This window comes from Sylvia atricapilla, chromosome 10 (genome assembly GCF_009819655.1).
Source record: "Sylvia atricapilla isolate bSylAtr1 chromosome 10, bSylAtr1.pri, whole genome shotgun sequence".
Taxonomy (NCBI): Eukaryota; Metazoa; Chordata; class Aves; order Passeriformes; family Sylviidae; genus Sylvia; species Sylvia atricapilla.
The window spans coordinates 8629962-8655969 of NC_089149.1; the positions used below are offsets into that span (position 1 = coordinate 8629962).

The 26008-nt window shown below is 62.6% G+C and overlaps 3 protein-coding genes across 4 annotated transcripts; 2 read left to right on the forward strand and 1 right to left on the reverse strand.

The window, feature by feature from the left end:
- The first annotated feature begins 1574 nt into the window (after positions 1-1574).
- On the forward strand, positions 1575-9391 carry CHRD (chordin). The gene is made up of 23 exons (XM_066325819.1): positions 1575-1748; positions 2086-2189; positions 2693-2819; positions 3212-3349; positions 3426-3543; positions 4444-4540; positions 4645-4786; positions 4860-5000; positions 5492-5574; positions 5662-5809; positions 5907-6013; positions 6099-6215; positions 6303-6459; positions 6552-6793; positions 6880-6993; positions 7222-7434; positions 7517-7610; positions 7724-7780; positions 7870-7973; positions 8120-8222; positions 8339-8493; positions 8651-8744; positions 8908-9391. Exons 1-23 carry the CDS (start codon positions 1619-1621, stop codon positions 8973-8975), a joined length of 2853 nt encoding a protein of 950 aa, XP_066181916.1. The 5' UTR covers positions 1575-1618; the 3' UTR covers positions 8976-9391.
- Positions 9392-11587: 2196 nt separating this feature from the next.
- On the forward strand, positions 11588-23959 carry CLCN2 (chloride voltage-gated channel 2). 2 transcript variants are annotated; one of them, XM_066325820.1, is made up of 22 exons: positions 16139-16302; positions 16743-16874; positions 16965-17093; positions 17621-17754; positions 17840-17917; positions 18028-18106; positions 18698-18823; positions 18891-18975; positions 19070-19171; positions 19256-19340; positions 19418-19573; positions 20029-20098; positions 20283-20393; positions 20621-20834; positions 20932-21065; positions 21184-21335; positions 21416-21521; positions 21589-21659; positions 22672-22710; positions 22924-23028; positions 23101-23187; positions 23267-23959. In XM_066325820.1, exons 1-22 carry the CDS (start codon positions 16158-16160, stop codon positions 23471-23473), a joined length of 2547 nt encoding a protein of 848 aa, XP_066181917.1. In that variant the 5' UTR covers positions 16139-16157; the 3' UTR covers positions 23474-23959. The 2 variants fall into 2 exon arrangements, with proteins under 2 accessions (XP_066181918.1, XP_066181917.1); XM_066325821.1 differs by lacking the exons at positions 22672-22710; positions 22924-23028; positions 23101-23187; positions 23267-23959 and adding an exon at positions 11588-11701 and having other exon boundaries at positions 16158-16302; positions 21416-21654.
- Positions 23922-25891, reverse strand: LOC136365411 (heat shock protein beta-7-like). The gene is made up of 3 exons (XM_066325826.1): positions 25716-25891; positions 24741-24892; positions 23922-24271 (listed from the first exon to the last, which is right to left on the reverse strand). Exons 1-3 carry the CDS (start codon positions 25855-25857, stop codon positions 24083-24085), a joined length of 483 nt encoding a protein of 160 aa, XP_066181923.1. The 5' UTR covers positions 25858-25891; the 3' UTR covers positions 23922-24082.
- Between the last annotated feature and the right edge of the window lie 117 nt (positions 25892-26008).

A 26008-nucleotide genomic window follows, 5' to 3' on the forward strand; every position in this document is an offset into this window, starting at 1 on the left:
CCCCTCCTCCCCTCCCCACCCGCCTTCCCCCTGCCGGGCGCCCGCCTGCCACGCACCCACCACCCTCAGCCTCTCCCTGCCATCCTCGGCGGGGGTGGCAACAGGGACATGGGTGACACAAAGTGACCCCGCTCATCATAGGCTTCCCCTCCTCTAAATTTATGCCTCAGTTTCTCCAGATGGATGATGCTTTCCCCAAACTCTTCCAGGGTGCCTACTCACTGCCAACCTCTGCCACCCCTACCAGCCCAGGTGTGGGTGAAGAATGGGACTGTTGCTGGTGCATCCCCTCTCCGGATGTCCCTTCTCTCCCTGGGCAAGGGAACCCAGGCACCCGGGCTCCTGTTCCCCTGCAGCCCCTGTCACTGGTGGGCAGGATCCCAGGGTCCCACTCTGGAATTTGCTCTGCCCAGGGTGGGCAGCAGCTGGAGAAATTTAGGAATGTGGAAGGCACGAGCTGGCGGGGGCTGGTTGTGCCTTTGCGGAGAGCAATAAGGATTGGGGGAGGGGGCTGGCTGTTTTGGGAGCTCATGCTCAAGGGTGCTGAGTGGATGAAGGGCTGGCTGCAGGGGAACAGTGGATGGACAGTGCCCTGTGTCCTGGGGTGTCAAGGGGGCTGGGAGTGGACGGAGTAGTCCCCAGGATGTGTCATGACTGAGGAGTGGAGGGCAACGAGTCCTGGAAGAGATCATGACTGAAGGTGAACTGTGTAGATGTGAGGATGCCAGGATGCTCTGTGCCCAGGAGATGCCCTATGCCGGGAAGAGTACACAGATTGAGGAGACCACCATTTGAACGGGTGTGCCCTGCAAATGCCTTATTCCCGAGGGGGTTTATCTGGATGAGAAGACTCCCGTGGGGCTCATGCCCTTGAAGAGTGGAATGTGAATGGGGGATACTTGTGATGCCCAGTGCTCAGGAACACCCCATGCTCTGTGGAAGAGGTGGGGATGGTGGGGGTGTCTCCACAGTGCCTTATATGCCAGAGGGTCCTGTGTGACATCCCTGGGAGGGGATGTCTCCAGGATGCGCAAAGCCTGAGGGTGCTCGATGCTCTGAGGGAGGGTTATATCACAGAATCATATCATAGACTGGGCTGGGTTGCAAAGGACCGTAAACATCTTCTAGTTCCAATCTCCATCCCTCAGGTTCCCCATGCCCTGGGGCTGGCACGTCAGTAGGGATGCTCTGCACTCGCGGGCACCGCATGCCCGGGGAGAGGAGGGGCAATGAATGGGGGGCATCCCCAGCACATCCCGAGTGCGGGGCACCCCCTGTCTGGCGGGGCAGCATCGTGCCCCGGGTGTCACGGGACGGGACAGGATAGGACGTCCCGTGCCACGCGGGGGCGGCGGGCCCGGAGCCCCGGGGATATGTGGGGGGGTCGGAGCGCGGCGGGGGGCGCATCCCCCCCCGGCCGGCCGCTGCCTGCGCCTCATTAGCGGGGCCTTTGTTTGCACAGGGCTCGCAGCTCCCGCTTGCCCATGCCGCCGCCTATAAAGCGGAGCCGGAGCCGGCAGCCGGGCAGAGGCGGCGGCAGCGCCCGGCAGCGCCCGGCCCCCCCTCCCCGCCGCCGCCGCCTCCGGTCCCGGTCCGCCCGCCCCGGCCGGCCGGCACCATGCGCGCCGCTGCGCTGTTGCTGCTCGCCCTGCTCCCGCTCCGGCCCCTGCCCGGCCGCGCCGCCCGCCCCAAGCTCGCCCTGCCCATCCGGCCCGACACGGACCCGCTGCCCCCCGGCGGGGCGGCAGGTAGGAGCCCCCTGCCCTACACCCTTCCTTCCCCCCGCTCCGCGCACCCCCGGTCGTGTACAAGCCGCTGCCGCACCCCTCGTCACGCATCCCGCATCGGGCACCCTCTCCCTGCCGCCCGCACCCCCGTCCGTGCATCGCATGCCTGCACCCCCCCTTCTCCGGCACCCCGCGATCCGCCCCGGGCCCCCCGGCTGGCCGGGACCGGCACTGGGACCGGCACCGGGAGCGCAGCGGGCGGCGGGGCGGCGCCGGCCGGTCCGGGGCTGCGGCAGGGGGGTGCCCGCGGCCCGGAGGTGACCGGGGACGGCGGTGGGTGGTGGTGGGATCTCCGCAGGCTGCGCCTTCGGAGGACACTTCTATGCTCTGGAGGAGACGTGGCATCCGGACCTGGGGGAGCCCTTCGGGGTGATGCGCTGCGTTATCTGTCACTGCGAGGCGGTGAGTGCCCCCACACACCCCTTTCCCTGGGAGACCCCCGGGACCCGGGTCTGCTGGGGAGAGGGCTGGCAAGGACGACCCCTCTGTTCAATACACTCCTTCGCATGGAAGAAGGGAGCGGGATTCCTTCAGCCAGCCGGACACCTGGATGTCCTCCCCCGCGGCATGGGGGAGGAGAAGGGGGATTTAAAGGATCAGGCTTCATTCTTCCTCCCCCTCTTCGGGGATGGCCCCCGGCCCCCTCCTTCCCTCCCTCCGAGCAGCTCCCCGAGGCCGGGGCTGGCGGGGCCACGCACAGCTGGTCAGGAGGCTGGGGGCTGTGGGAGGGGGCCCGGGTTTGGCTGCCGTACAGGCATCTGGGGACTGTGCAAGGTGTCCAGGGCTCCAGATGGAAAAAGATGGGAGAAGCCAGGCTGTGCCGGGAGGGCATGACTTGACACACCTAGAAATGGCCTGGCACACCTTGGCACGGCTCTCCTGGCATCTTCTTGGCCCCCCCACAGCAAAGGAACCACCGGGGGAAGCCCGTGGGGAAAGTGAACTGCAAGAACATGAAGCAGGATTGCCCCGTGCCTGCCTGTCCCCGGGCCACGCTGCTGCCTGGACACTGCTGCCACACCTGCCCCAAAGGTGAGGAGAGTTGGTGCTTCTCTGCAGAGAGCCCCCACCAGTCCCACAAGATCCCCCATTGGCCTGGACAAGGGGGCATTGCACACCTTCCTGAATAGGGCTAGTCAATTTATTAGGAAAGTCACCAGTGCCCATGATATGATGGGCAGGGGAAAGCCCTGATGGAACAGCCTGAAAGGAGGGCAGGGAAGGCACACAGGGCTAAATGCCCTGCCTGTGCATGTGCCTGTGCACAGCATGCCCCAGCTAAGCGCCCCATAGTGATTCACGGGGCACATCTTGGTCCATCTCAAAAGGGGTGATGTATTATTGTCCCCTACCCCAAGCTCTTGGGCACAAGCAGCCTGATATGATGGTTTCCTCCTGTGTCCACCCCATGCCAATCTTGCCAGGTTCCCCAGAGAAGAGCCCTGCACTCCGCTTTGACACCTTCGAGTACTTCCAGGACAAGGAGGATGACTTGGACAAGCCCTACAATGACCGCTCCTACCTCAGCTCTGAGGGCCTGGCTCGTGATGATGCCCGCACAGGTGAGCTACCCACCCAGCCAGCAGCAGTGTGGGGCACCCCCCATGCTCCCTCTCAGCAGCAGCATCTCCTCCCCAGAGTTTGTGGCCTTGCTGACGAGTGGCCCAGAGCCATGGCACCCCACATCCAGCGCCGTGGGCAAGGCTCGCTTCACCCTGCTGCGCTCCTCCCTGCTCTTCTCCATCAGCTACGAGCGGTGAGTCCTGCCCCTGTCCCCTGGCCAGCCTGGCACAGCAGGCAGCTCTCTGGAAAAGGGGGGGATGCAACAGTGCTTGTGCCTCAGTTTCCTTTCTGATATCCCCCCATAGTGCCACAGCCTTGCACTGACAGAGTGAGAGATTTGGAGAAGGGGGAGCAATGTGCTGGGCTCCAGCCTAGGTCAGCGGCCAGAATTTCGGCACACCCACAGTGTGGGCCCAGCCTCACCCATTTGCCTCCAGATCTGGACTGGAAACAAACGGGAACGGCTCCAAGGCTCCCGTGGGTGCAGCTGGCAGGAGTGCTGCGCCACCCTGCAGGCTCTGCCGGTGGGCAGTGCCTTGGCACTGCCGCCAAGGTTCCCCATCCTTGCATGCCCTCCCCGGATGCCCGCCAGCAGCAGAGCGTCTCCTCTCCCTCCCTCCTTCCCGCTCCAGTTTCTTCTGCTCTTCCTCGCTTCCAGGCCGCTTTGCATAGTAAAGTGGTGACTAATTTCCAGCTCTGACAGGGGGAGCCAAGCGGAGCCGAAAACGCTCCTTATTTACAGCCTGAACACTCAGCTCCCAGTGGGTTCTGCCGTGGTGCGTTTCCCGGCAGAGACCTTCATCCCACTTTGTGCCAGTTAGACACCTCTCCAGGATAGGAGAGCCCAGGGAATCCACGCCAATCTGGCATTTGGCAGGACAGCAGTGTTGGGCTAGTCCTGGAATGGGAGGGCAGAGCTTAGCACTTGGCACCCCAAGGCGAACGTCATGCTTCTCCTGCCCACCCCAAACCCCCAGTGACTCCCGTATGCCCTCCCCGACACACCCCTGTGCCTGATGCTGAGTGCGGGTGGTGCCGGGGGAGGCGAAGGGCAGGTACGTGGCCCTTGCTCACCCCCGCCGGATGCTCGCAGGCTGGGGCGGCCGAGCCGGGTGCGTTTCAGTGACCCCGACGGCAACGTGCTGTTTGAACACCCTGTGCAGAAGAGCGCTGCCCCCGAGGACGGCATGGTGAGAGGGGCTGAGAGGGCAGGGGGCACGGTGCCCCTTCTGACCCCTGCCGGGTGGAGGGTGCCCCCCAGCCACCGCCCAGCCCTTCCATCCATCACCCACAGCTCTGCGGAATGTGGAGGACAGTGTCCAAAGCCAACGTCCAGCTGCTGCGGGGAGAACAACTCCGTGTGTCCCTCATCACCCGGGCACAGCCCTCCGGAGAGGTCCATGGGCACATCCTCAAGCACCGGGCACTCTTTGCAGGTAAGTCCAGTTCCCACATGCACACCCAGTGGGTGTCCACCAGGATGTCCCTCATGCCCCTGTCCCTGCACAGAGACATTCGGTGCCATCCTGACCTCGCTGGACCCTTTGCACTTGGGTGCTGGGGGCATGGCCATGCTGACACTGAGCGACACCGAGAACAAACTTCACTTCATCCTCATGGCCCGGGGACTGCTGGAGCCTGGAGCAAGGGGTGAGAGCGGGCAGGGAAGGGGAGGGAAGCACTGTCCAGAAGGTGCTGCATAGACCTGAAGGAGTGCATGGCATGTCTGCAGCTCAGGATGGATGGGTCATGCTGGGTGGCTGGGCTGGGTGTGGGGCTCAGGGTGGGTATAGGGGCTGTATGTGAGGAGGGTGAGGTGTGCATACATTACATGTTGTGTGATTTGGAGTGCACCTGGTGGGGAGGGGATGATGTGCACCTATGCAGGGGGGCTTGGGGTGCTGCAGAGCATATAGGGTGTGAGGGTCATGGTGCAAGGATAGGTTTGCGAGGTGGCTTTGCAAGGTGGGTTTGCAAGGATTTAGGGCATTCTGGAAGGAATGGTGAGGGTCCAGGCACACAGGGGCAGGCAACTGGCAAGAAAGTGCCAGCGGTTTGGAGGTGATAGGAACAGAGGCGTGGGTTTGGCAGTGGTTGCAGACCCCTGGTCCAGTGGGTCAGCTCCCCTCTGCCATGTCCAGAATCCCCGTGGGTCCCGCTGAGGATCCGCATCCTGCACCAGGGCCAGACACTACGGGAAGTCCACGCCAACATCACTGTGGAGGTAAAGCGTTCTCTTCCCCCACGTGCCCTGGCAGCCACGGTGCTCAGAGCACCAGAGCTGATCCATAGAAATCTACCCCCCTGCCAGGACCCCGACTTCGCGGAGGTGTTGAATGATCTGTCTGCCCAGGAGCTGCAGTGGCTGGTGCAGGGGCAGCTCCGCATCGTGGCTGAGACGGAGGGCCGGCACGCACGCCAGCTGGCTGGCACCATCACCACCCGCCGCAGCTGTGACAGTGAGCACAGGGCAGGCACCCTGGGGTGCAGGGGGATTGCTGGGCTCACCACCGTGCCAATCTCACCCATCCTTGTGCCTCTCTCCCTGGGCTGAAGCCATCCAAAGTGTGCTATGCGGAGCAGATGCTTTGCTGCCGACCAAGACTGGGGCTGTAGGCTCAGCCAAACTGGCACTGCATGAGAATGGCACCCTGGAGTACCAGGTAACTGGTGGGTACCCACTTCCCTCTTGAGGGTCCCAGGTGTATCTGCCACCCTGGCACTGCCCCTTGGCACCCCCACCCACAGGTGCAGGTGGTGGGCACTACCAGCGAGGTGGTGGGCATCACACTGGAGACCAAACCCCGGCGGAAAAGCAAGAGGAACATCCTGTTTGACATGACACCCAGCTACAAGGATGGGCTGGTGAGCGCTCTTTGATGCTGGGAGGGATGGCACAGGGACTTTGGGTGAGTCCCTGTCCCAACCTGCATGGTCTCCCACTGGTGGCAGGCCTGTGGTGCCTGGCAGAGCCCCAGTGCCCGTGATGCCCACATGCTTCTACAAAATGAGCTCTTCCTTAACGTGGCCACCAAAGACTGGGCAGAGGGTGAGCTGCGGGGCCAAATCATCTCCCTGCCCTACAGTGGACTGCTTGCCCGCTACACAGGTACCAGGGACACGTGGGGTGGTAATGGGGGGCAATGGGGCAGCCCTCCCACACACCACCCACACCCTCCCACGGTCCCTGTCTGCATGCAGAGATGCCCGTCGCGCTGGCAGGGCAGCTGGTGTCCCCTCCAGTGCACAGTGGCGCTGGGGGGCACGCCTGGCTCTCTCTGGATGAGCACTGCCACCTGCACTATGAGATCTCGGTGGCGGGGCTGGGACGCCCGAGCGACGGCACTGTGAGTGCCCACATCCATGGAGTGGCTGAGCTGGGGGAGATGGGCACCCGCCCCCATCAGAACAAGCGCCTGCTCAAGGGCTTCTACAGCACTGAGGTGAGGTGGGCACCCAGTCAGGACACTGCCAGAACAGGGGCTGGGCCAGACCAGTCCCCAACCTGGTGCCTCTCTTGCCATTACAGGCTCAAGGGGTGGTGAAAGACCTGGATGCCGACCTGCTGCAGCACTTGGCCCAGGGCACTGCTTTCCTGCAAGTTAGCACAAAAGCACATCCTAATGGGGAGATGCGGGGACGGGTAGGTTCTCGTTGGGGCAGGGCACCCGTACCCATCCCCACTGCTGCCTGCAGCCAGGTGGCACTGCCTGGAGCAGGGTGGAAGGGCACAAGATCACTCTGTTACAAGGTCCCAGCAGCACAGCCTGATGTGTTTTGTGGTCATGGGTGGTTCCTTCACCAACCCTGACCATGGAGGGCAGCCAGACTTCGGCATGGGAAGTGACCTTCTGCTCATTGCCCCCTCCAGGTGCACATTCCCAACCAGTGCCATGCAGGAGGGACCCGCCTGGCCTCAGGGGAGTCCCTCGGGCAGGCAGAGCTCTCTGAGAGCACCAAGAGCAGGGACCAGGAGCAGCTGAAGAAGGACCCCAATTCCTGCTTCTTTGAGGGTCAGCACAGGGCGCATGGCACCCGCTGGGCACCTGACTATGACAAGAAGTGCTCCATCTGCAGCTGCCAAGTACGAGACAGGGGTTGTACTGAAGGGGCAACACCCACCAGTAATGCCCCTCTGTAATGAGTCCTATCCCTGCTGTCCCCAGAAGCGCACAGTCATCTGTGACCCCATCTTGTGCCAGCCCCTGAACTGTACCCACCAGGTGCACCCCGAAGAGCTGTGCTGTCCCATCTGTGAAGGTACCTGGGGGCTGGGCAGGGGGGCTCCTTGTAAAAACAAGGTAGGGGTCCTTTTCAGAGACTTTGCTGCTGGCACCGTGTGTACCCCCTCATGGCCTTCCTCTTCTTTGTAGAGAAGAAGACAGAGCAGGAAGAGCTGAAGCTGGAGCGGGCACGGGACAGTAGTGAGGGTGAGTCCTGGTGGGCATGGGCTGAGGGGGCAGCTCTGCAAAGGCTGAGTCACAAGGGCTGTGACTTCCTCTTCTTCTTCCTCTCCCAGGCTGCTACTTCGATGGTGACAAGACATGGCGAGGCTCTGGCACTCGCTGGCATCCTGTCGTGCCCCCGTTTGGCCTCATCAAATGTGCCATTTGTACTTGCAAGGTGGGCGTGGGTTCCAGACTTGCCCCTCAACCTGGTCTGGCACCTATGGGTGTTCTCATTTCCTAGGCACTGTAGCTAAGGCTCAAACCAGGGCATGGGGAGGTAACTGCCCTGTGCCTCCCGTGAGCCCCGTGCCCTCCCTGCAGGGCACCACAGGTGAAGTGCACTGCGAGAAGGTGCAGTGCCCACGGCTCACTTGTGCCAACCCCGTGCGTGCCAACCCCTCTGACTGCTGCAAGCAGTGCCCAGGTACTGCATCCCTCTCCTGCCCTTCATTCTCCCTGCATAGCTCCTGTGTGCCCCCAATGGCAATGCCACAGGCTGCCCTGCCACAGCGACCGTCCTCCCAGTGCCCTTTTCTGCAGCCCCAGAGAGGAGTGTCCCAGAGCTGGCTGACTCCATGCAGGCAGATGCACCACGGGCGTGCCGCTTTGGACGTCGCTGGTACCTCAACAACGAGAGCTGGCACCCATCTGTGCCCCCCTTTGGAGAAATGAAATGTATCCTGTGCTGGTGTGTGGTGAGTGTGCCAGCCTGGGGCAGCACCAGGGGAAGGGAAAGCATCACTTTGCCAGGGTATTGGGAATGGGTGGGAGAGCAGCACCCTGCATTCCCACTGCATGCTGAGGGGCTGCTGCCCTCCACCCTGGTGTTCAGCCCCTCTTTCTGCTCCTCAGTCGGGGGAGACGCACTGCCAGCGCCAGGAGTGCCCTCCGTCCGCCTGTGCTAGCCCTGCCACGAGGGACAACCCCTGCTGTGCCAAATGCCGTGGTGAGTGCAGTGCTCACGCGCAGGCACCGCTGCCCAAACACTCTGTGGCAGCCCCTTGCACCTCCTAGTCTCCTTGGTGCTGAGCCAGGGCTGGCACAACCACCCCAAGTGCCCTCCTGGCACCCACTGTGCCCATTTCTCAGCCCTGCTTTCTCCTCCCCAGCCTTGGATGCCCCCTCAGATGCACGGGAGAAGGTCCACGATGCCAAGGTGGAGTCACGGAGCCACTGAGCAGTGACTGCTGCCCAGAGCAGAGCAAGCACGCAGCGTCGCTGGGTGGCATGGGGGGGCCACACTACTTATTGCCCCTGCCCATGCAGGGCAGGGGGCACAGAGGAGCACAGAGGGGTGCACATGGCCAGGCCCCCAGCCTGGGCACCCCATCTCAGCACGACTGCAATGCCAGGACTGCCCTGCCCACTCATGCCAGTGGGCAGTGGCTGGGCTCACGGAGTTTGGGGCACCCGCTGCCCTGCCACTCCAAGCCCCCGTGGCTGGCGGGCATCGTGCCCATGTTGTACATAGTGTAAATTCCCTCTGGCCCCTGTTTACTGCACCCGCCCTGTCTCGGCCGGGTTTCTCACATAATTTATGGTGCCAGTGCATTGGGGTCAAGATGTATTTATTAAAACCAGAGCTATTGCCCACCTGGTCCCTATCTCTTCCTAGCAGCAGCAGGCACAGGGCTGTGCCCCTGCATCCCTTGGGGAACTTGCAGGCCTTGGCATTGCTGGGGTTGGAGATGTATAATCGGGGATATGGGCTGTCAAAGCCAATGCCAGGATGAAGACACCCCTATGGGCTGTGAGGTGGCACTGGAGAAGACCAGAGAAGTGTACAGTGCCCACAGCTGGAGCCACAGTGACAACCTCTGCCCACGGTGGAGGCTGCCAACACAGTGCTTGGCGATGGTGCCCACTAGCACAGGGACAGCAGGACTCTATTCCCCACACCTCCGTGGTGGCACAAAGAGCCCAGCCTGGAGCCCAAACCAGCTGCCACCCATGGCGGCCCTTGTCCTGCAGCACCCACAACCAGCCATGTGCCCAGGGCTGGGCACAGACACCCATGGTTGTGCCGCCACATGTGTGCTCTGGGGCAGCACAACCCCAGTCACCCCAGTACAGCTACACTGGACTAAGGCCTCATGGGGCCCATGGGAGACCCAATGCTGCCACCTGCCCTTTGACACGGAGGACTGAGGGATTTCTGGGGCCATTTGTACTGTGCTGGTATACACTGGGATGACTGGGACAGTCAGAGCTATACTGGGCTGTATTGGAACAGTGCCAGAGCTGTAGGGAAAGTAACACTGGGCTACTGGAGTAGCAGTAAGGCATGGTGGCACAACCACAGCATTGTAGTGGGACAATGTTAGCCTACACTGAGGCTACACCCGAGGTGACACTAGGCTAAAATTGGAGTAGTAGTAGAGCAATAGAAGGATGGCACTGGGGCACACTGGGCTGGAACAGAGCCCTGAATGCTAAGCTGGGTGTCCTGCCCTGAATGCACCCACAGCCACGCAGGCACCTGTGCCAGCAGGGTGGCATCACCTGTGGTGGCCTTGCAATATGCTGGTGGCCCACAGCCAGGCACGCTGGTGGCAGTGGGCAGAGTGTGTGTCCTGGCACAGGGCTTCCCCTCCGGATGAACATCCCTGCTGCCATGGGGCAGTGCCAGGAGCTGACAAGCAAGGAGGGAGCTCCGTGCCTGGGGATACAATGAGCAGACAACCCATTTTGTCACCTCCCTGCCTCAAACCGGTTCATGTCGGGCAATGAACCCTCCCAGACTGGCACAGGACATATCCCAGCCCCCAGCCCAGCCATTATCACCCACCCTTGGGGGTGCCGACGTCAAACCAGAGGGTGGCACCTGGGCAGTGAGAACTAGCCGGTTCCCGATCCCGCAGCGCCAGCCCAGCAGTGCCACAGCTCTGGCCTCCCCTGCACCCAGTTCTTGCCACAGAGGTGCCATCCTGTGCCCTGGGGAGGAGGGTGAGTGTGGCTCTGCCAGCTGCCTCGGTCACCCCTGAGCCTGTGGTGGCAGTGAGACAGAGGTCCCGGCAGCCAGCCTGCCATGCTGGAGCGCTTTGCCCAAGGATTGCCGGTGCCAAGCTCTACCCGTGTGCCTCTCTGGGGAGGACTGAGCCTCTACTGCCCAGCGAGTTCAGCAACAAAGAGTGAAGCCCACCTTTCTCCCTGGGGGCTGACAGTCCCAGGACGCTGAGCAGCAGAACGGTAAGGATGAGCTCCCTGACAGCTTTGGGGTGGTGACATCCCCACAGCGCCAAGGTGCCCTGCCCTCCTTGAGCATTGACAGGTGACCCCGTGCCCTTCGTGACAAGGCAGACTCCAGGCACTCTGCCCCCACCAATCTGTGCCCTAGCCAGGCATGGCCATGAGCCTGGAGGTGACGGCCTGCAGAGCCCCAGCACGGTCCTCCCACATCTCAGCAAGGGAAACCCACAGGGAAACAACGCCCAGCCCCACGCCAGCCCCTTGTACCTGTGGGAAGAGGGAGCAATATGTCCCGGGGGGAAGTTGGTCCTTGGTCGCATCACCCACGCCAACTTTTACCCTCACCCGCACCCACTGGTTGCCTAAGGGTGCCATCCCGGGCAAAGGCCACGGTGGACGGGGTCCCGCCATAGGACAGAGTTTCCGGCCGGACTCCCCCTGACCCATCCGGGCACTGCGTGTCCCGCGCCGCCGGTGCCGGTACCGGGCGCCGCCGGTGCCGGGCGCTGCCGGCGGAGGCGGAGCGCGGCCGATCCCTCCCCCGGGCAGTGCCCCGGGCCCGCCCCGCGCGGTCGGTCCGGGAGGAGCCGCGGCCGCCGCGGGTACCGGCAGCGGCACCGGCACCGGGACGGCGCGGAGCGAATTGGCGGCAGCGGCGGCACCATGGCCTCCGAGAGCGAGGCACAGCGGGCGCTGCAGTATGAGCAGACCTTGGTGAGTACCGAGGGCACCGGACGGGGCACCGGGCACCGGTGTGGCACAGAACGCGACGGGGCGTGATGGAGCAGACGGGGATTTGGGGGGGTCTGCCCTGCTCAGGGCGGCAGAACTCCGTGGTGTCGTGTTTGGGGTGGTGTCTCCTGTTTGGGATGTCACCCCCAGCCCTCCTTCGGCTGTGGAGGAGCCTAGCTGAACCCCCACCCCCAGGGCAGGACTTCTGCACACACTTCACCACCCCCTGGCAGCACCCCTCATCACTGGGAAGGATGCCCACCCTGTGGGGGGCTCCCAGGGGTGCCAGCTGGGCACGGTTCTCTTTCCCGCACTGCATGTCCCCGGTTCTCTGCCCCCAAGATAAGGTATCTCCCCCGCCTGCAACCTTAGCCCCATGTTTACAACTGCTTTTCCTCAGGGGCCTCCCCACTGGCACCAAGGTGTACCATTGTCCTGGGGTGTCCTCCTTCCCCGCTGTGGGACCAGTCATTCCACTGCTCTCCGCTGCCCACGGCCCTCAAACATCACGGGCAAAGGTGCTTTTCCCCGGCCTCAGCTTGGGACAGTGCCCAAGGCGGACAGTACTTTGCCCTGGCAAAGGCATTTGGACAGGCAGGGCCCGGGAGGTGTGCAGGGAAGCAGAGCTGAGTGGCCACAGGGTTGTCGTGCCCACGGCTGCCCAAGAGAGCCTGAGCCAGTTGCTGTGTGCGAGGCGGGCCCTGCTGAGCCGTACCCACCCAGCATGGGCGCACGGGGCACGTCAGGGCACCGCTGCTCTGTCTACCCTCGGCATCGCCTTTCCCAGCGCCCAAACCCTTCTTCTGGCAGCGCCCCGCAGTGCTCACCCCAAGCTGCCCCTGCCCCGCCGCTCTCAGATGGCTGCAGGACACCAGCCGGCCACGGGAGCCGCGGCTGTGCCGTCATCTCCACGACCTTACTGACCCCACGGTCCTTCCCGGCAGGGCTGAGTCAGGGAGCAGTCGGGGGCAGGAACAGGGGTGAGCGGTGGCGGTGCCTCTCCCCGCCGCCATCTCCGGACGGCCCCCCTGGGCGCCCTGGTCACGGTGGGTGAGCAGAGAGGCCATGCCAGCCGGGCACCGCGGGGCGGAGGAGCCTGCGGGCAGCGCCTGAGGAGAGAGGCACGCTGGGCTGGCATCAGGGCAGCCGTGCTCGGCACCAGCAGACTTTGCCCTCCTTTTCTTTGGGCAGGGTAGCACCCACATCCTGAGCGCTCCATGGTGCCCATCCCCGTGGCCTCTGGGCGCAGTGAGGCTCATGGAAGTGCCTGGGGGTTGTGGGTGAGGCTAGGTGCGGGCTTCTGTCCCACAGCCTCACACCTGCGTTTTGGGAGCTGCCTGGGCACGTGCTGGGCAGGAGGAGTGCCCAGCCCTCCCCAATACATCTGAGCCACAACCAGCTCCTGCCAGCACCTGCCAGGAGTGTCAGGATCCAGCTGGAGCCTGGCATGGGCTGGTCTGAGCTGGACTACCTGGAGACAGCTCTTGCTGCTTGTGCCCACAGCCAAGCGATCACAGCGAGGATGCAGGGTTGTGCCCAGCCATGTCCAAAGGCCTGTGCCCATGCCTTTCCCCTCCTCAGATTTCACCAGCCCTGGGATGCCATGCTTCTTGGGTCCCCAGACCTAAAGGTCTTCCCAGGCATCCAAACCTGGGGTCCCCATGCTGGACAGGAGTCTGTGGGAACCCCTGGCATGCCGAGGGTGCTGAGGTGCACATCAGCCCCAGTGTCCCCAACATGCCAGGCTGTTGTGGCAGGGAGCAACAGGCCCCATGGGGGGGATTAAGCTTGACAAACTGCCCTTGTTCATTGCAGAGCCGCTCAGGGTGATTAGAGCCCAGCTAAGACGGGCAGCGTGACACACACCCCCTGGCCTCTGCCTGCCCGCTGCCAGCCCAGAGGAACCCCCAACATCTTGCCTTTAAATATCTCCCCTAGGGGAAATTTGTCGGGGGAAGGGTGGCTGGCATTGGCCATGAGGAGGTGGGCACCACTGCCAAGCAGGCTCAGTGCTGTGGGACAGGCTGGCATGGGGACACGGCAGCACCAGATGCCAGTGCCCGCCCCAGGCGCAGCATCGCCCAGGCACAGCAGGCACCGTGGGCTGGCAGTGCCCGAGGGGCTGTGGCACAGCCAGTGCCTGCAGCGCAGAAGCCCAGGACCAACACAGTGGCCTTGGCCCATGCCCGTGTCCCCGAGTGCCCCCCACCAGCCCCCCCTGTGCCCGCTCCCTGCCCGCCCGGCACTGTGATTGTTCAGCTGCTTCACGGCAGAGGCCGGAGTCCCGGGGCTGTTTGTGTTTCAAAAGGCCTTTGTGGAAAAATAACCCAAGCGGAGGAGGAGGAGGAGGAGGAGGAAGGAGAGAGCCCACCACTGGTCTTCACAGCCATGCCAGGGCTGTGGGCACAGTAGCTGTGGCTGCTCAGCACTGGGCACCCATGGGGGTCCCATGTCCTGCCTGTGGGGCTGTGACATGGGGCAGAGGGGTGGCATGGGATGGCACAGGGTGGCAGGTGGCAGCAGGGTGGCATGGCCCTTTGCTTGCATCCCTGTTGTTACAAGTGGGGTCAGCTCCACAGTGGGGCAGAGGGGGAGCAAATCCCACCACCTTCAACTGGGCTGGAGCCCCTGGAACTGGGCATCCCATTGTGTACCCCAGCACCTGGGGGGACAGTGTGGCAGCCCCTGGCAAAGCCCCAAGAGGTAGACACAGAGCTCATTTCAGGGGCACTCATTTCAGGGGGTGCTTCTGTCTTGGTTTGGGCTGGCCATGGGTCAGCAGTGGGGCCAGGCAGGCAAGTGCTTGGCAGGGTGACAGCACTCCTGGGGTGCCGGCCCATTTAATCTTCCAGAGCAAACAAGCTTTTTCCAAAGGGAGCCTTTGAAATCAAGACCCCGTGCAGGGCCGGGGTCCTCCTCTGACAGCTGATGCTGGATTTGGCCCCTCAAGATGGTCGTGCCTTTCCCCCCAGCTCTTTTCCACAGGGCAAAGAGCCACTGAGCCCATGCTGAGCAGGAGTTTGGGGGAAAATCCATGCGAGGACAGGGTCAGCAATGGAACTTAGTTCACCCTCCTCTCTCTGCCTGCATCCGCACCCTCCCTCCCGCTGCTGGGCACAACCCGGGTATTAGACAGCAGGGAATCCACCTGGCGCCGCTTTGACTGCTTTCTGCTGTCTACCAAAGGGACCTGGGCAGGAGCGCTGCCCTGCGAGGAGTGCACCTTCCCGCCGGCCCCACGGGGGAGTCGTTCTTTGCCAGCAAGCCAGGGGGCTGTGCAGGGGACCCGGGCATCCGCGGTGGGCAGTGCCGGCGGCAGCTGCCCACGTGCCGAGCGCGGTGCCCACCCGTGGCGCTGCCCCCGTGCCGGGCGCCGGCGGGGCCGTGCCGGGAGGAGGCGGCTGCGCCCCGGCTGGGCAGCCACGCGCTGCGCTGGCACGGCACGGCGGGTGGGCGCACCATCAGCATGGGGCTCACGTTGTCCCGACGTGGGAGCCTGGCAGGGCCCCCACGGCCCTGAAGCCTCCCTTTGTGCCGGGCCAACCTCTGGCGCTTGGCATTCAGGTCGTGCAGGGGGGAGAGAGGCGGAAACCAAGCAACCGAGTCCTTGGCAGTGCCCGCCAGCGCGGGACAAATGCCCCTGGCTCAGCGGGGAGGACGGGCACAAAGAGCTCCTGGCCGGCACCAGGGGCACTGCCAGGCCCACCCCCTGCCAGGGCCATGCCACGTGCCACAGCCAGGCAGCAGGCACCCGAGGAAAGGGGAGTGATCCCTATGTGGGCACAGAGCTGCTCGCACCCCTTTGATCCCTAAACCCCCTCTTCACGGCCCAGGGACCACCCTGGACTTGATGTTGTACTCCACCTCTCCTGGAACTGGGGGTACATCCTGTCCCTCACTGTCCTCTTGCCTCCCTGCTGCCAGCTGAGACCAGCCAGCTCATGTCACATGTGGCCTACCAAGGCTGCTTTTGGGGGGGTATCCCAGCCTTGCTTTTAGCAATGTCGGGGTGTGGTGCCTGTGGAGTGCCAGCACAAGCCAAATACCAGCCCGCAGAGAGACTCCTGGCCAAGCTGGCCACGCTCCCATCACTGGAGGCCCTTCTCCACCCTCCACCAGCCCAGTCTGGTGCCTGGGGCACCTGGGCAGGGCCAGAGACTGGTACCAACATTTCAGCTGCCTGCTTTGGACACGTGGGCAAAACAATCACCATCGATCCACACTCACCTTATCTACCTGGCTCCTTCCCACGCCCTGGAGGGCAGCCGGGCACTCCCACAGGGGCCTCCACCCCTTTGCCTTGGGATGCCGTGCCTGTTCCCTCACCTGGCAGGCCGTGCCGGTATGCCCACTGCTCCCCTGACTCAGTTTCCCCGCTTGGGTGCAGGGGTTGGGGCAGCAGCCGCCCTAACACCCCTGCCTGCTCCTTCTTCCCCAGATGTATGGGCGTTACACGCAGGACTTGGGCACCTTTGCCAAGGATGAGGCAGCCCGGCTGCGACTGCAGGAGGGGGACACGCCCCGGCCCCGCCGCCCCTCCGAGCTGCTGGAGTACACACAGGGCCGCTGTGCCCCCTGTCGTGGTAAGAGTCACGAGTGGGCACAGCCCCACGATGGCACAGCCTGGACTGGCTGCCCACCCCGCCACAGTGGTGCGGGTAGAGTTTCTGTGGCTGTCATGGGACACCGGCGCCGAGGACAATGCCACCTGCCCGCTGGGACACAATGGCCCGAAATAGCTGGGCACGCTGCAGGGACTGGGGGCCCCCAGCCCCTCTACCTGGGGCCATGCCAGGGAGGTTGTGCTGGTGGGAGGTGCATGGCCAGTGGTGCCGTGTGTGACTGTGCACAGTCAGCTGGCTGTGACAGCTGGACACAGCAGTGCTCCAGAACCAGACAGTGTCAGCAGTGCTGGGTCAGTGCTGCAGGATGTGAGCAGTGCTGTTGCTGCCAGCCTGGCTCTGCCACTTCAGTGTGCTCATCCCTGGGGCATCCAGCTTTGAACCCTCCCTTGTGTCTACAGTCTGTGCCTTGCAGTGCCAGAGGTTCCTCATCTCCAAGGTGGGTGAGGACTGGGTCTTCCTCATACTGCTGGGACTGGTCATGGCCCTGGTCAGCTGGGCCATGGATTTCGCCATCGCCACATGCCTCCAAGGTAAGTGGGTACCAGTGGGTTCCGGGGGCCATGGCAGGGCAGGGAGTGGCCATGCCACAGGGCCATGCTTTGTGCTTTGGTGTTCCACAGCTCAGAAGTGGATGTACGGGGGCCTGGACACCAACGTGCTGCTGCAGTACATGGCCTGGGTCACATACCCCACTGTGCTCATCACCTTCTCAGCTGGCTTCACCCAGATCCTTGCCCCCCAGGCTGTGGGTAGGGCATCAAGGGGCTGCCTGAAGCCTAAACAGGGTGTCTACTCCCTGGGGCTGTGCCTTGGAGGGGCTGTGCTGTCTCCCTGGAGGTTCTGGGATTCTTTCTAGGGATATGGGCTGGTCTTCAGAGGGTCTCCTGGGGACTGTGGTTTGGATGTCACCCTGAGCTGTGTGGCTGGGGATCTTCTAAGGCGTGTGAGAGAGAGGTCTTCAGAGAGTCTCCTGTGAGTTAAGAGGTGGATGTCTTCCTGGGCTATGAGGCTAGCAGGCTTGGGGATCTTCCTAGGGCTAAGACCTGATCTTCAGAGGGTCTCCTGGGGGCTATGAGATTGGGGTCCCCATGGAGCCATGGGTTAAGCTGTGCCTACATAATTATGGGGCTGTTCCTCAGAAGAGATTGTGGGAAGAGATGACTGGGATCTCCCTGTGGCAGTGGGATATGGCAGAGCATCAAGGGTTAGCCCCCAGAACCATGGGGCTGTGTCCTCCCTTCATGGCTATTGATCAAGGCTGTCCCCATGTCACCAGGCTCAGGGATCCCCGAGATGAAGACCATCCTGCGGGGCGTTGTGCTGAAGGAGTACCTCACCCTCAAGACCTTTGTGGCCAAGGTGATAGGACTGACATGTGCCCTGGGCAGTGGCATGCCCCTGGGCAAGGAGGTGAGGGCAGTGCCAGGGCAGGGTGAGCAGGGGACCAGGGAGTGATGCCAAGAGCAATGTCCTCAGTCCCCTGTTGTCCTCTCAGGGTCCCTTTGTCCACATCGCCAGCATGTGTGCAGCCCTGCTCAGCCGCTTCCTCTCCCTTTTTGGGGGCTTCTATGAGGTGAGCAAGGCAGGCTGGCCCCAAGAGGATCAACCTATGCCCACCAGCAGGTTTGGCAGTGCCTAGGGTTGCGGGGAGACAGTGCCCACTCACTCCTGTCTCCCTCACAGAATGAGGCAAGAAACATTGAAATGCTGGCAGCTGCCTGCGCTGTCGGTGTTGGCTGCTGCTTCGCCGCCCCCATTGGAGGTAGGGTCACCCCGGGCCTTCCCACACCCCCCACACCTCTCGGCCAGGTAGCAGGGTCCACCTGGAGAGGCAAGCAGGACCCCCAGGACAGCTGGCTTGGGAGAGGGCAGTGCTACTCAGCAGGGAGGAGGAAGGGAGAAGCGGGCACCATCCTCCCAGATGTGTAACGTCTGCTTTTGTCCTCTCCCCTGCCGCCCTGCGCTCCAGGGAGCTCCCCACTCCAGTCCCGTAGGTTGGTGACGTGTCTGACTCTTTCCTTGCCCTTTGCCTGCTGCCCTACCTGTCTGTCTGTCCATCTGTGTGCACCTCACTCCATCCCAGTGCCACCCCTCATGTTGCTGCCCACATTCCTGTGCTACCCTCTCGCTTGTGCACTCATGCTTGGCCCACTGTGCTGTGTCCACTGTGCCCAGCTGGGACCAGCCACGTGCTTTGCCAGGGAAGCCCTTGAACTGCCCTGTAGTGTGTCCGTGGGGTAGCCAGACCTCCTTGGGCTGTGCACGAGTGTGGACTCAGGGTGGGAAGCATGCCAGGCACTGGGGACCTGTCTAGGTTTCTCCACCTCCCCTGTGCACTTGTCCCCAATGCCAGGTGTCCTCTTCAGCATCGAGGTCACCTCCACCTTCTTTGCTGTCCGCAACTACTGGCGCGGCTTCTTCGCTGCCACCTTCAGCGCCTTCATCTTCCGTGTCCTTGCTGTCTGGAACAAGGATGAAGGTACCTCAGGCAGGGTGAGGGCACAGGGGTCCCCTGCCCAGCCCTACTGACCCCCACCATCCTCCAGAGACAATCACGGCACTGTTCAAAACCCGCTTCCGCCTCGACTTCCCCTTCGACCTGCAGGAGCTGCCTGCCTTTGCCGTCATCGGGTGAGTGCATCCCATGGCCCCTGGGGTGGCAGTGGTGGCACTGGTGGTGCTGGTGGTGGCAGCAAGACACCTTTTTCCCCTTGGCTCTGCCCAGGATCGCCAGTGGCTTCGGGGGCGCACTCTTTGTCTACCTCAACCGCAAGATTGTGCAGTTCATGCGCCGCCAGAAGACCATCAACCGCTTCCTCATGAAGAAGTAGGTGCCCAGTAGTCCCCAGCAGCAGGGTGGTGGAGCTGGGGCTGCACCAAAATCACCCTCTGCCCTGTGCCACCCTGCCAGGCGCCTGCTCTTCCCTGCCCTGGTGACGCTGATCATCTCCACGCTGACCTTCCCGCCTGGCTTTGGACAGTTCATGGCTGGCCAGGTACCTGTCATGGGGTGGCACACCAGTCCCCACCCCAGGGCCACCAGAAGCCCCAGCTGACTCCTGCCCATCACCAGCTCACCCAGAAGGACACCCTGGTGACACTCTTTGACAACCAGACGTGGGCCAAGCAGGGGATCAGTGATGAGTTTGAATACTTGGGCATCCTGGAGGCCTGGCACCATCCCCGCTCCAATGTCTTCGTCACACTTGTTGTCTTCATCCTCATGAAGGTGAGTGCCTACTTCCTCTGTCATCCACAGGGGGTTGGGATGTCCTGTCAACCAACAGGAGGTTAGGGAGAGGATTTCCTGGATGCCATCAGGGAGGTGCCAGATTATTACCAGAAAGGTGGCACCAGAAGGCACTGGGTGGCTGCTCCAAGAGTCCATTGAGGTGTTTGCTGGGTGGTGCTGGCATGCCATCAAAGAGATCTTGGCTGGGAGCCACCAGTTTGCCACCAGGGAGGTTCTGGCTGCTTGCTCCTAGGTGCCACCAGGGAGGTGCTGGCCAGAAGCCACCAAGTGCCACCAGGGAGGAGCTGGCAGGGTGCCCCTGGGAGGAGCCCGTGCCCCACTGCAGGGTGCGGTGCCCACGTGCTACTCCACAGCACTCAGCTGAGGGTCACAGCAGGGGCAGGAGGCAGGGCTGGGTCAGGGAGGGCAACTAATGGGTGTCTGCCCCACAGTTCTGGATGTCAGCCTTGGCCACTACCATCCCAGTGCCCTGTGGAGCCTTCATGCCTGTCTTCGTCATTGGTAAGACCCTGCACCCTGTGTGGTCAGAGTGGGAGGAGGGAGCCACCTCTCAGCTCAAATTTGGCACCTATGGATGTCTCCAGATGTGCCCTTCCCTGGCAGCATCAGGCAGACGAGAGGGCACAAGGCTGGACCAGGTGCTGGGAGAGCCCTGTGCCCATTCCCAGCCCCTCTCTGCCTGCAGGGGCAGCCTTTGGGCGCCTGGTGGGGGAGAGCATGGCAGCCTGGTTCCCTGATGGCATCCACACAGACAGCAACATCTACCGCATCGTGCCAGGGGGCTACGCCGTGGTGGGTAAGCACCGAGCTGGAATAGGGACAGCATGGTGGGCATCATTTGGAGATGCTGCCCCACAGCTGAGGTGATGATCCCTGGAATTGGGAGTGATACCACCACTGGGGATGTCCTCGGATGGTCCCTAGGGCTCCAGATGTGGATGCCCTAGAGGGGGAATCCAGGGTGGGGACCTAGCCTGGTGGGCAATACCTGACAACCCCCCTGTCTCCTGATGGTGGCCACAGGGGCAGCCGCACTGTCAGGTGCTGTCACCCACACGGTGTCCACTGCCGTCATTGTCTTCGAGCTGACGGGGCAGATCTCACACATCCTCCCTGTCATGATCGCTGTCATCCTGGCCAATGCTGTTGCCCAGAGCCTCCAGCCCTCCCTCTATGACAGCATCATCCGCATCAAGAAGCTTCCCTATCTCCCTGAGCTGGGCTGGGGCCACCACGAGTGAGTTTGTGTCCCCTGTCCCAACCCCAAAGCCCTCATCAATCACAAGGGGAGGGGGTGGCATTACTCTGAGGCCACTATTCTTGTCCCTGGGCAGAAAATACAATGTGCGGGTGGAGGACATCATGGTGCGGGATATCCACTACGTCACCCTCAACTGCAAGTACCGGGACCTGCAGCAGGTCCTGCACAGCACCAAGATGAAGAATCTGCCACTGGTGGAGTCAGCAGGTGAGACATAGGCAGAGGCTCTGCCAGCATCCACAGCAGCCGTGGAGTATGCCAGGATGGCGGGTGGGTGGCAGAGGGGATGCCAGGAGCCAGCGTGGCCCCTTGCTGTGTCTGGCAGAGTCCATGATCCTGCTGGGCTCCATTGAGCGGACGCAGGTGGGAGCCCTGCTCAGCAGCCAGCTCAGTCCCCAGCGCCGGCTCCTGACACTGAGGCAGAAGGTGCTGTCCGAGGATGGGCACCGACTCTCCGATTCCAGCATCCGCTTCCAGGTGAGGGGTGCAACCATCCTGGGGGATGGCCTGTTAAAGTGGCCCCATCACCATCACCCTGCCACCCCATTCCCTCACAGATCAGCACAGAGACCTCCTCGGGCGCCCCTGCCCGCCCCGCACTCCGCAAGCCCCTGAAGCCGGCGCTGAAGCGGGTGCCCAGCAGCCCAGCTGACAGCCCCCCAGGTGAGTCTGCATGTGGCCCCCAGGCCCCCCTGTGCCCCCGCCACTGACACCTTCTCTCCACTCGCAGTTGGCAGCGCTGACCACACTGGCATCGCCCTCAAGAACCTCTTCTGTGCCAACGCCGCTGAGCCCACCGAGGTGAGAGCCTGGCCCTCCCCAGCCCTTCCCATCTCTGAATGGCCTTGCCTGGCCCTGCCCATCCCTTCCCATCCCTGAATGGCCTTGCCTGGCCCTGCCCATCCCTTCCCATCCCTGAATGGCCTTGCCTGGCCTTGCCCATCCCTTCCCATCCCTGAATGGCCTTGCCTGGCCCTGCCCAACCCTGCCTGGCTCTTCCCAGCCCTGCCCGTTCTTATCATATCCCTTTCCACTCCTGTTCAACTCTGCCTGTCCCATCCCATCTCCTTCCATCATTTTCTATCCCATCCCACCCCATCTCATCCAATTTCTACCCATGCCATGCCAATCTATCCCATCCCACCCCATCCCATCCCACTCCACCCCACCCCACCTCACCCTATCCTATCCCATCCCCTAACTGCTGTCTCTCCCACGGGCCAGGCCCAGGGCACAGCCTATCACAAGGCCAAACGCGTCCGCATTTCCATCGTGGTAAGCTGCAGCCAATTGCAGCCTGGGCACAGCTCCTGCCAGCCAATCAGAACCTGGCAGGAGTTCTCTGAAGCAATCAGGGGCCTGGCAAGATTTTGCTTGGCCAATCACCATGGGCCTATGTCTGTGCAGTCCATCTTGGACAGTGACGATTCCATCCAACCAATCCTGGTGTGAATCCTCCCCATCCCGAGGAATCCATCCTCCCAGGAATTGGGATGTGGAGCCTCCCAGCCATCACAACCGTGGGATCTGCCCCACTTTGCTCAGCCAATCATAGCACACCTTGCATTCTCTCCACCAATCACAAGCTCACAAGCAAATCAGAGTGTGACCGATGTCCTGTCAACCAATCATGTTACTTGACCTGTCCATGTGCTGCCCGTACCCTGCCTGCACCCTGCCTGCACCCTTGCCATGTCCTGCATGTGCCCTGCCTGCATGTGCTGCCTGCATCCTTGCTGCACCCTGCCTGCAGTCAGCATGCGGCTGCACTGCCTGCCACCCTCAGGGCTGCTCCAACACACCTCTCTTGCAGGAGGAGATGATTCTGGGTGACAAGATGACTCCAGCAGAGGTGAGAGGTTGGGCAGAGACAGGCAGGACCCTCCTGCTCAGAGGGATCCCAGACATCCCAAAGAGGTGCCAGAGCATGAGGCGGGCATGGGGAGGTAGGGGGTGGATAACCCAGATTTCTCCATAAGACTGCATGTAAGGAGGATGGGAGGGCACTTGCTGGCGGTTGTGGGGAGGCCGTATCCCCTTACCCTGCCCAATGGCACCTCCCCAGATTTTGGAGTGGGAAGAACAGCAGCTGGACCAACTGGTAGACTTCAGCAGTGCCAAGATCGACCCCGCGCCCTTCCAGCTGGTGGAGCACACCTCGCTGCATAAGGTGCACCCACACCCCACCCCAGACCCCCACCCACAACCCCCAGACCCTCAACTCAGCCCCCTCTTCCTGCAGACCCACACCATCTTCTCTCTGCTGGGCCTGGACCACGCTTTTGTCACCAGCATTGGGCGGCTGGTGGGCATGGTGACCCTCAAGGAGGTGAGCAGGGAACAGGGAGGCTGGAGGGACACAGAGCAGCACCTGGAGCTGTTTGCCCATGGGTTTGGGGTCCCCACAGCTGCGCAAGGCCATCGAGGGCTCACTGACAGGCAAGGGGGTGAAGGTGCGCCCACCGCTCGCCAGCTTCCGCGACAGCACCGCCAGCACCACCGAGGCCGACACCACCGCCCTGCACCAGCTCTGGGATCGCCACCAGCACCACCACATGCCCCGCGAGGCCGGCCCTGGGGGCGACGATGATGATGACACCCCCAAGGGCCAGTGAGACCCTTGAGATCCACTCCCCCATGTCCCCAGAAGCCACAAGGGCCCCCTGGCAGGTGCTGGGAGGTGCCCACCCTGAGCCCACTGATGCAGGGCTGAGCACAGGAGTGGGCACCCTCAATCCAGTGCCTGTGCCCCCTCCCTGGGCTGGGTTCCAGCCAAATGCCCCCCAGCCAGCCCCTGCTCTCCAACTACCTGCCAGCTCTTGGGGCTTCCCACTTTGCTACCTCTGTACCCCCCCAGCCCCTGGTGCCCCCCAGAATGGCCACTGCCTTCACACCCTCCATGAGCACCACCCCTCTCGAAGTGGCACAGGGCAGAGAGGGGCATCAGGTTGGGGTGTCCACGGGGACATGGGTGGGCATTGCCCCCTGTACTCAGCACCTCTGGCTGGGAACAGGGGCTCCTGCTGCCTCTCTGCCGTGCACCTTTCCCCATGTAAATACAGAGATTTTTATATTAATTTAATAAAAGGACTTTATAAACACAGCTGAAGCACTATGGGGCTGGAGGTGGAGAGGGGCACAGCCAGTGGGCACCAGCTGAGCTTCACCACAGTGCTGGGGTTGGCATCACTCCAGGCAAGGAGCCTGCTGTCACTCAGAGGTGCTCACAGCATGGCCTCGCTGCGGTACAGCATCTGCGGGGGCTGCCCACGGCCGGCACTGCCACGGCGCCGGACGGTGATGACCAGCGTGCCTGCCTCAGTCAGGGTGCAGCTCACCGACAGCGGGTCCGTGTCTTCGGGCAGCTGGCACTTGTGGGTGAAGGTGTCACAGACCGTGCCGTCCTCAGCCACCTGGGGGGAAGGCAGCACCCGTGCAGTGGAACGTGTGGCATGGTGGGTTCCACTGCACATTCCCAGTTACCCCAGTGTTTCTAATGGAGCAAATCCCAGTCACCCTGGTTCCAGCAGGGAGTTCAACAGGAAAGATCCCAGTGACTCCAGGGCAATTCCCAGTTACTGCATTGCCAGCACGGACTGTCCCCACTTGCCACCTCCAGCAGAGAATGCAATGGAACAGGAGTTCCCGGTTGTCCCATTCTCAGTGAGGACAGTTTCCAGTTATGCCAGTACAGGACAGGTGCAATAGAGCAGGAGTTACCATTTTGTCCCATCACTAGGGCACAGCTCCCATTTACCCCAGTGCTAGCAAGGGCTATTCCCAATTACCATGCCATCCCCGCCACCCACAGGAGGGGGTGTCATGGGACAGGACCCCCATCGTGCCACAGCCAGAGGGGTGCTGCCCCCTCGGGTGCCTCACCTTTTCTGCCTGGATGGTGACATGGCAGTTGGAGGTGGTCACCACAATGTCAGGGGGCTCAAACTGGCTGACGTCGGCCACCACTTGGTAGGTGTCACCTTGGGCACGCACCCAGGTGCCCAGGCTGCAGGGGTACATGGCGCCTGGGGACTCTGTAGGCATTGGAGAGCTACTGGGCATGGGGCCACAGTGCCAGGGGCTGGGGGACAGGGAGGTGTGGGAGAGCCTGGTGACACTGGGGGAGTGAGGGCTGGGGCTAGCAGGCAGCAGTGTGAGTTTGCAGATAATGAAGGTGCTTGGGAATTGCAGGGGGAACTGGGGGACCTCGGGGAATGAGGGTACTGGGTGAATAGTGGGTGATCTGGAGGCACCTGAGGGCACTGGGAGATTCCACGGGCACTGGATAACATGAGGACAGCAGGGGAATGGCACAGGAGGATGAAGACACTGGGGATGACCACGAAAGTCTGGGGGGAGTGGGCTGGAGGGGAAGAGGACACTGGAGTTACTGGAACTGTACAACAAAATGGGGTCCTAGCAGGTAACCTCAAAGGGTGCAGGGCACAGGGGTGCTGAGGACATAAGGGCAGCCAGGATGGTCTGGGTTGGGGAGGAAAAGCTATGGGGGGGTTCTGAGGATAAAAGGGCAATCAGAAGGGTCTGGGGAGGCAGAGGAGGCAGCATGGTGGTCCTGGGGACAGCAAGGACACTGGGGTTATTGGGGACTTACAGCAGGAACATAAAAGCACTTGGGGAGTAAGAGCTGGAGGACAGTCCAGAGAGCCATAGGGCACCTGGAGGGCAGTCAGGGTTCCCCTCCCAGCCCTCCCAACTTGTGCTGGGGAGAGGCTCACACACTGTCTCCAGGCACAGGTAAGCTGAATAACCCCTTGGGGGGCCATCCCCAGGGTAGCAGGGCTCCCTCAGAGTAGCAGGACCACCTAGAGCCCCCTTCCCCCGCTCCACTCCCGATACCTGGGTACCCAAACGCCTCCTGTCCCCGTGCCCCAAAGGGTCCATGCAGCCGGTCGCCCTCGAAGCAGGGCTCGCTGTGCCCCTGCCCGTAGGCGCTGAGGAGCTCGGCGCGGTACGTGGAGGCTGAGCTGAGCGATGCCATGGCGCCTGCTGCCCGCAGCCCCCAGGGCCCTGCCGTGGGGAGGGTCCAGCCGCCCGCCAGCCAGCCACCAGCGTTAGATGCCCATAATTAGGCACCCTGTCCGTAGGAATGTGAGATAAGGGACGAGGCCTCCGTCACCCTGTGGGGCCGC